General features: G+C 38.6%; 1 protein-coding gene across 5 annotated transcripts; it reads right to left on the bottom strand.

Moving 5' to 3' along the window:
• Positions 1 to 565: 565 nt before the first annotated feature.
• Positions 566 to 5,152, bottom strand: LOC113031221 (putative fibroblast growth factor 1). Of its 5 annotated transcripts, none has more exons than XM_026183210.1 (4): positions 5,015 to 5,152; positions 2,833 to 3,049; positions 2,242 to 2,345; positions 566 to 1,728 (listed from the first exon to the last, which is right to left on the bottom strand). In XM_026183210.1, the coding sequence occupies exons 1-4, from the start codon at positions 5,054 to 5,056 to the stop codon at positions 1,543 to 1,545; spliced, it is 549 nt and encodes a 182-aa protein (XP_026038995.1). In that variant the 5' UTR covers positions 5,057 to 5,152; the 3' UTR covers positions 566 to 1,542. The 5 variants fall into 5 exon arrangements, with proteins under 5 accessions (XP_026038995.1, XP_026038998.1, XP_026038997.1 ...); XM_026183213.1 differs by lacking the exon at positions 5,015 to 5,152 and adding an exon at positions 4,053 to 4,230; XM_026183212.1 differs by lacking the exon at positions 5,015 to 5,152 and adding an exon at positions 4,057 to 4,120.
• Positions 5,153 to 8,799: the final 3,647 nt, after the last annotated feature.

The raw sequence follows: 8,799 nt of genomic DNA, 5'->3' as shown, positions 1-8,799 counted from the left end.
TACTGATTTTGTTTTTTAAATGCACTTTAAGAAGTTTCTCGTGTTGTAAAAACAAGTGCAAAGTGGAGGCTTTTGGTATCTGCCATGTTCAAACCTATTTTTATATACTTGACATCATTTTTAGTGTAATTATTTGTTGTTATTTTTTATTTGTGTAATTGTAGTACATCAATCAATACGCACCACATTTGCAAGAATCATAGCTTCTAAGTTAAAATGCTTTTTGTCAGTTTTTGAGCAATAACTTGATCATTTGAAGACCTTGAAGACCTTAGTGGATCCATGCCAGATTTTAATGGATCGTTAACACACACCCAAAGAATGACAGGCACACAACCAAACTCCTACCAATAACATATTGCTCCTTGGCAGAGGTAATAACTATCATAAATACAGTAAATCAAAAATAGTATTTATTCATTCATGTATAATAATACAGGCTTAATCATTACATTTAAATAGAGTGAATACAATATGTATTACTTTGTGAAAAGGTGATATAGTTACCTTTTTATTCCTTCACTGTAAGCATACATTATTTAGAAAATGTCTTTTACAATGTTGAGTAGAATTAAATGTTATTAGCAATAAATCTTTATAAATACATATTCATAATAATCTAGGATAAAGTTACAGTAACAGGATTTTAACTCAAAATTAAAAAGGGGGGAATTTACTTGAACTGTGAAGCATTTTACAAAATAAAAGAAAGCTTACGTTATATACCTGCTATACATCGTACATAAACACACTTAATAAAAGCTTCACTCATTTCTCTGACAAAGTTTTCACATCTGCTTTTATAGGTCTGTCAGCCTTCCAACAGTCACACAAATACAGTATATTAATACAATAATAATTCTTAGCAACACAAATTATTTAAGAGCTGCTGTTTTAAAAGGAAGAATTCTGGCTTCACAGTAACACCATATCATCTTTGCTCTCTTGACTCCCTCGATCGACATATTCATTACAAAATGAGGAATTGTTTAGGAAGACTAAATATCTATTGATTGAAATTCAATTATTATTATTAATTCAATCCATATAAGACATTTTTAGATTACTACTGTAAACCTTGAATATCTTTCCTTTCTTAAATTTTGAATTCAATGCCATATTTTTGGTTTTATTCTTTAATTATATTCTTTTTTTGTGCCAGACATTAGTAATGCTAAATACATTTACGTATGTAAATTGCATATTTTTTCCTCCCTGTGGTGTTTCAAATCAGGGTTTAAATTAATCACTTTATATATTTTCTATCTGCAGTGAGATAAAGTATATATGCTATGCACTTACAAAAAAAAACTGTGCTGGATATGATCACATATCCATACAATGATCATTTATAAACTGTTCAGTCAAATGTTAAATTTGTGTATGAAGAGCGACATTTAGCCCAGTAAGAGTTTTGCCTCAGCCATTACCAGAAATAACAGATTTTCAGTGACCTCATAATCGTTTGTCAAGTGTAATTTTACACTAATAATGTGCATTTAAACATTTTAGCGAATATACAGTGCCTGCTGACATTTGGCTTTACATGTTGCCTGCAGGCCTTGGCAGGAAAAAAACGGCCTTCTGACCCTGGTGGGTGTCTGGTCCGGCTTTGGGCTGGCCGTTCCTCTTCAAGGCGACGTACCAGTTGTACTTCTGAGAACGATACGTGTTGTGATGGTTCTCTTCATATTTCTCCAGGAAGTAACATTCATCGTTCAGAGCTTGCTGAAGCAAGAAAATGAAAGGGGGGGGGGGGGGGAGGATTGATTATATCACCAATATACGGTTAAAGGTAATGCGGGCATTCACAAACAGTAACTGAGCAGGATACAACGAGGAATATTGTAACTTACTGAATCACCAAAATAATAATCAACATAACAACCCTCTAAAATAAAGCTTGTCTGTTTTATTTTAGACATCCCAGTGACAAATTATTAGTCACAGCAATTTGGTAATTACACTGAAACTTTCCACTGTTTTGCAGTCTAGGTTGTTTTGCACAACCGTTACAAAACTGTAACGATCAGCGAGTTTAAACTTACGCTGAGAAAGGAATGAACAATTGTGTGACTTGATGAAAAAAGAATTGAAACTGTTACATAGAAAGACAAACGGGACCAGTGAGCATTAGTTGCAATCTGTAAGTGTTCAACCTTTCCATCCAAAATTCATTTTTAAGTCAAACTGCAAAAAAAAAAAAATATATATATATATATATATATAAACACAACTCACTACTCCACAGAGGCGTCCATTTCTGTTCATAGCCAGATACCTTCCTGTCGCCTCACCTTTGATGACCACCACCCCCGCACTCACAGCCTTCAGCCTCAGGATGTCTGCAACACACATTACACAACACAACACCACAGCGTTATTGCTTTTTTGTTTTTTTCTGTTTTCTTTTCAAAGTTAACTGGACGATCAAATCATGTAAAAACAATGTAACTGTGATATCCCGGAATAAAAGTTTAATAAGTATTTTTCAGGGAAACTAGGCCCTGCTGTCCAAATGTGTACACAGGTTAAGATGCTATTATTGCAAAACCAAATCACTGAGCAGCTTTACCAGCAGCCTAATTATTATTCCTTTAGTGGCAAGATGTCCTCTTTTCCTCATACCCTCATAACCTTTAATCAAAACATCTTAAGTTTACCCATTCTCTTTTGTTTACCATCGTTTTAACAATCACGAAGACTTTTAACCTAATGTTGAAACTAAAGTTAAAAGCCTCCCCTTCATATCTTGCACGTAATCTCTGGCTCCTGATTTTGAAATATAACCAGCAATCACAAATCAAACAGTTCTTTTGTTTTTTTCCTCACCATATGTGTCATTTTCTTGCCTCCCACCATTGACGGTTCCATCTGGTAAAATCCTTAGGTGATAGCCTCCATTCATACTGTAGAGCCTGGTCAGTGTCTGGGCTTCCTGCTTGGACAGGTCCAGGGACCCAGGTCCAAAAGGCAGCACTGTAATGTCTCCCTCAGACATCACACAGAGAGTTTGAGGTATGGACGGAGCAGCGTGATGTCCCTGTGTCTGCAACGACAGAGAAGATCCAACGTTTTCACTGTTCACGTCACCTGGACTGCGGCTGAGACACAAGACGAAACAGGAAGGGGAGGACAACGTCGCCTTCATAACATGATTACAGGAAATGCTCCCCTTTCCTACCCTCGCCTAATCACTTTCTCCATCTGCCTGGCTCTCTGTAACTTTCTGTCAGCCTTTTAAGGAACACACTTTATTATGAAGTGATAAAACCATCCAGGGATCAGTTCTGGATGAAGGCCAGGAGGGGCAGCAACATGACCGGACTTGTTTTAGAACTGAGCATCACTTTGATTCTCTTTGGAAAAATAATTTCCAGATGGTGGGTGATGTAATCTTACACCTGAAATCAGTGTGAGGCTAGACAACAAAATAACCAACACATGGACATAACAGCCAAGAGAGAAATTTGTGGTAATTGTTTAACTTCCTTTAAGTTTTATATTAGCCAGCATAACCTTACAAATAGGTGCAAACACATGACGCTGAATCCTACTCGTGGGATACTGGACCCTTGACATTCTTCCTACACTCTCTGAAGCATTAACACTAATCTATCGTTCAGCTGGATTTAACAGACATGTTAACACGTCAACAAATCAGCGACTATCAATATGAGAATTTAGAGCCCAGGCAGCCCTCTTGGTCTTACCCCTGGATTCCCTGCTTCCTCAACAGCTTTTCCAAAAAACAGTCAAGCTCATTTTAAAGCCACACTGTCAGTATAGTTTTTATTTCCTGGATGCTTGAGATCCCAGAGCAGCGGTAGCTGTCATAAAGTCAATCCAGTCCAGAAACAGCAGTGGCAGACCAAGCCAGTGGGGATACTCTAACACGCACAGGTCTTTGTTATCATTTGAAACCGGAGGTATAGCTGCTGAAGAGCCAAGTTAGCCCACATCTGGAATGTCTTGGAAGAAGCAGAGAGAAGAAGGGGAAAAAGAGAGAGAGCGAGGGAAAGTGAAAGCCACAGGAGGAATGTAAGGCCTACCCACTGGCGGTCTGTTTTTCCTAAGAACAAGATCTGGAGGACAGGATTACTGGATATGAGAGCTTGTGCCAGACTGGCTTGGGGACCTTCGGACAGAGCAGCAAGTGGGAATGACGTCAAAAGTCCAACCAATGACCGAGTCAGAGTACAGATGTGTGGGAGGAGAGCTGGAATCTGTGTGTATTTTAGTGTTTATTTCAGTGTAAAGATGAAGAGCATGACGGTGAGCTAAAGTAAAGTTTGGTGAGCTAAAGTAAAGCGGGGGGGTGCAATGAAAGCCACAAAAATAAGAGGCTTTCCGTTGACCCTGCAGTGGTCCGAGTAAACAACCTTTAGTTTGCACGTTTCTAGCACCTCTTTTACTTTGAATCACTTGGCAATAGTTCTACATGTGCTTCACAAGAAGTTTTCTCTTATTTCATTTGAATTGGCTTCACTGTAAGTTGTTTTGGCCTTTGACTAACAGATTGTACTGTGTGGTAAAACGGACTGTACCACATACTGTAACCACTCATCTACCACAATATTTCATTATTCTCACGTGCACTCTACTGGTTGTTACCTTGTCTTTAACTCTTTACCCCTTGACTAACACTCTTTTCTGACTGAGCAGTTTCTTTCGTATTTCAGGCCTGCCTATAGAACAAAACAACTAGGTTAGTGACAGTGATCACTAACCTATACGTCTACCCTTGGAAAAACCCAGAAGCTGTTCTAACGATCATCAAACCACATCTTTATTGATATATGTATATATATATATATATATGCAGAAGTATCAAAAAGCAGGGGAAAAGTTATGTTACAGATATGTACACACACAGACCAGACAGTCAAAAAGAAAGCACAAAGAAAGACAAACATTAACTTCATTTTTTGTTATGAAGATCCGTATTTAACTCTGCAGCACTAATTACTAGCCAACTTTATTACCACACAGACAATAAGCCATCTTCACCTACCTGTGACAATGTCATGTGACAGTGCCCCCGTTGAGCCAGCATGTCCTCTTTTTTTCCTCTTAACTGAGGCTTGACTGAAACAAAGTTTTTGGGGCCTCTTGTGCCAAACTGTCTTCCTCTTTTCTCTGCCAGTGAAGTGTCTGGCCTTTATACGGGCTTCTTAAGTATGAATTTGAACTCCATCCACTCCTCCCTCACCTCACCCCCTCTTCTAACAACGTCAGAGGACGCATTTTAACAGGCTAACGTCAGGACTAAAATTACCATCCACGACTGGAGAGGGAGAAGGAGGACAAGCCAGACCCTAGAAATGAGCCAGGCCGCCTGTCTGACTGAGCACTGATACATTCTTGTAGTGGTGTCCTCCTGGAGACACTGGCAGGCAACACAATATAAACATTTATAAGAGACACAAAGGGAATGACTTCAGCTTCCAGAATTAACATAATGCCAGTGCCTTTGGATTCCAAGTTCTGCTTCCCATATTACAGGATAATAGGATTCCATAAAATTCCTGCAAAACATATAATGCTCAGGTATCAAAAGTACGAGTGCATTACATGTATACAGTAAAAGTATGTGGGGTGTAAATGGAGGAATACTGTACTTAAATGAGGCATTAAGGAAAAACAAAGTTGTATTTTCAACAAAATACTTCATATCCAAAACAAAGATTCATTAAAAAAAAAACAGAAAGAAGGAAATGTCGAGTTTTGTACCTCCATAATTCCAGCTCTGTAATCTTGAAAAAGAACAGACACACTCTCCTAAAAGGTTAACCAAAAGATATGAGGCTGATTTTTGACTGGCAGTAACACTGAAGCAGCTCTGAGAGGAAAACACATTAAAAAAAAGGAATGTAAGTCCAGAAGATAACACAGAAATGATCGACACCCTCACATTAGCGCTTACACAAGGTTAATGTTGGGAATTTGGGGGGAGTTATAGGAATTTATGATTCAAAATGCTGCAGGACATATTAAAAGCATTTTCCAAAGCCTATAAAAATAGACATTTTTGGATATGCACTGTGATGCGCTGACATTTCTAAAAATGGTGGAAATGGCTTCCAAGACATGGCAATCTCAATATCTATTTTTGCAGCCGTTCACTGTCTTTCCTGCAGCTATGTGAGAATAAACAGTGGCGGTGTGCAGGCTAGGTGATATATTCACACTGACTACTTTGTCCCCGTCTTCTTCTAATGGATTTTTCTCTCCCTAATTCATCATCTGCAGTGCATCTAAAGGTTAAAACCATCACTTTGAAGTCAAGTAATCACGAGGCACAAGACCGTGTCAAGAATGTGCAGAAAAAAAAGAGTGATAACCAAAAACTGAGGAATCTGACCTACTTTTCTCTCACCTGTTCCATCAGCATTGAACTGCTTCTTTTTCTTTGCTTCTATTAACCACAAGATGGCAGAATGGGTTAACCTTAGAGGTGCTTCAGTCTGCAAAAAATCAAGTCTGCTGTTCATGTCCACAGAGCTGACACAGGCATATTTAGAGCATGCACCATCATACTGCATTCTCATTAAACCGGCATTCTCAGTTTTTTATTGGCACAGTATCAGAACAGTGAAAGTAGTATCAAATGCACATTTACACGCTAGCATTTATTGGGTGTTTGTGTGTTTGAGTGTGATCAGCTGGTGAATATCAACTTCAATATTTCCATTCCTGAAACAAATATGCGGCTAATTAGCTTCTTAATGTTGTAGATTGTACACCAGCCTTGCCTGCCAGTGAGATTGTGTGCAGACAGTGTTGTTTGTCAGAGCTTTGACACCAAAAATTGGTGTGAGTGAACCAAAAAACTACAAGCTGCAGATTAAAAAGCTAAAGTCTGATAATTCTCCTTGGGTTCATCTCAGTTCATATTGCATGAATTCATTTTATGGGGCTTTAAAAGGCTAACTGATACTCAGTCATCATATGCTTTTATCTTTGACATGCTGCTGATTAGGTGCCATTAATCTACAAGTATTCTGCCAAAAATTAAATCCCCAATAATGTGTCTGATGCTTGAGGCAGGTTTGTAACAGTGCTTTCTTTTTCTCTAGATAATTCCACCTAAATTCTTGAGTTCCTGGCAGTCTTGGGCTTGTCATCAAAATGCATTTGTTCCAGTTGTCTTATTAAGTGCTATGTTCTCCATTTCAGATACAATTTCTTCCCCTTCAGTTTTTTGTGGTCTATTTTTTCTTGGCGTTATCAGAGAATTATTAAGACCAAATGCTGATCCTAAAGAAAAATCTGTTTCCTGCATCACCTCGTTGTGTGGTGGTTAATTCTGGTTCTTAAACTAGCCTCCTGGATTTTAAAAATTTATACATAAGCAACAGGTGACTTCCTGTACATTGCATGTCTGCGTACACCAGACTGTGACAGATGGGGTAATGAGCAAGCGACCAGATGCAGTGCTCTACTCTGACAGAGGAAGTGACACTTCTAAATATGAGCTGTTTTCGCACAATAACCACATGCACTTAGTGTGCATGTATCAGTGACATGAAGTGAGATCTCAGGACAGGAATCAGTGGCGGAAATGCATTAGGCCTCTTCAAGCTTTACCGGATCTGCCGGTAGATCAGTATCAAGCTGATATCAAATAAATACAGAGCAAGTATTGCCAAAGCCAATAGCCTATGTAGGGGAGAACAGTGAGTCATGGTAAGATAAATCACTATTAATTTGAACAATTTTGAACACAAAGATAAATCACTTTCGTTTTTACTTGCCACAGTTATTAGCTAATGCAACAAATCACGCCTTTCCATCAAATATCGATACTATCGATCTATCAGCCCACCCGTAGTGCTCACAGCTAGATCAGATCACTTTAAAACGGATGTTCCCTCTTATCAAAGAGAGTCATAGAGTGTAAAAAACATATCTAAAACTACCAGTTTAGAGCCATCTGGAACCATATTTATTACAGCCTATTATATATATATTTTGATGATATGGCGTATTTTTACATTATATTATAAAACATCACAGCTATTTTAATGTGATGCAAACAACTATGGACCAGATTTTCAGAAAAGGCAAACTAGTGCGCTCAGGTGTGGTTGGTTTTATGCGATAAATACAAAAGTCGCAGCCAGTTTTTCCCAGTATCCAGTGCAAAAAATAAGGTATGCTCTTTCACTGCGAAATTAACATTAAATTGGCGTGTCGCAAACGACAGTAACTCAGTTTGCATACTCCTCCCAGAAATACATATACGACAGGGTGAGTCGCAAGGGTTTCCGAGTTCCCACCTCTTACACGTAATGCCCCCTCTCTGTTTATGCAGCCTCTTACCAGTAGAGGGCGCCAGAGGTGATGAGCCTTGGTGGGTACCTCTCCTCTCTACAGAAATTCCCCGCTCTGGTTGAAATGACATCACCGTCTCCTCCCACCAACCAGACTCCGGAGCCGCTGCATACACAGATCGTTTATTCACAAAAAGATGGTTCACTCGATCTTTGACAGGTTTTGACCTGTGGGACGCTTTTAAGCCGAAACATGTTCCGGTCATTGAAATAAAATGAATGAAAAGTATTTCATACATGTGACCTAGTTATTAGTCTTTCATCCCAGAGCGAGCCTACTTTCTGGGAAGCTCCAATTGACATTGTTTTTACCCCACGGGTTAAAGTTCACACCATTCAATAGAAACTTTGAAAATTTAGACAATTAAGCAATTTCGACTCAAAATGTAAACCGTTCTCTTCTTCAAATGTAAAGATATGTCTTCCAATCTTTCAGAAATCCTCATTTTATACAATAGTAACC

This window comes from Astatotilapia calliptera, chromosome 10, assembly GCF_900246225.1.
Source record: "Astatotilapia calliptera chromosome 10, fAstCal1.2, whole genome shotgun sequence".
In the NCBI taxonomy this organism is placed as follows: domain Eukaryota; kingdom Metazoa; phylum Chordata; class Actinopteri; order Cichliformes; family Cichlidae; genus Astatotilapia; species Astatotilapia calliptera.
The sequence above is the reverse complement of the archived record's forward strand: the minus strand, read 5'-3'. Positions and strand labels throughout refer to the sequence as shown.

Bases quoted from the DNA above. Each gene is read 5' to 3' on its own strand.
- LOC113031221 (XM_026183209.1), bottom strand. From the start codon at position 3,151: ATGAAGGCGACGTTGTCCTCCCCTTCCTGTTTCGTCTTGTGTCTCAGC. The intron at 2,346-2,832 runs GTGAGGAAAAAA...TGTGTGTTGCAG, and splicing joins GCAAGAAAATGACACATATG to ACATCCTGAGGCTGAAGGCT. The intron at 1,729-2,241 runs GTGAGTTGTGTT...TTCTTGCTTCAG, and splicing joins ATGGACGCCTCTGTGGAGTA to CAAGCTCTGAACGATGAATG.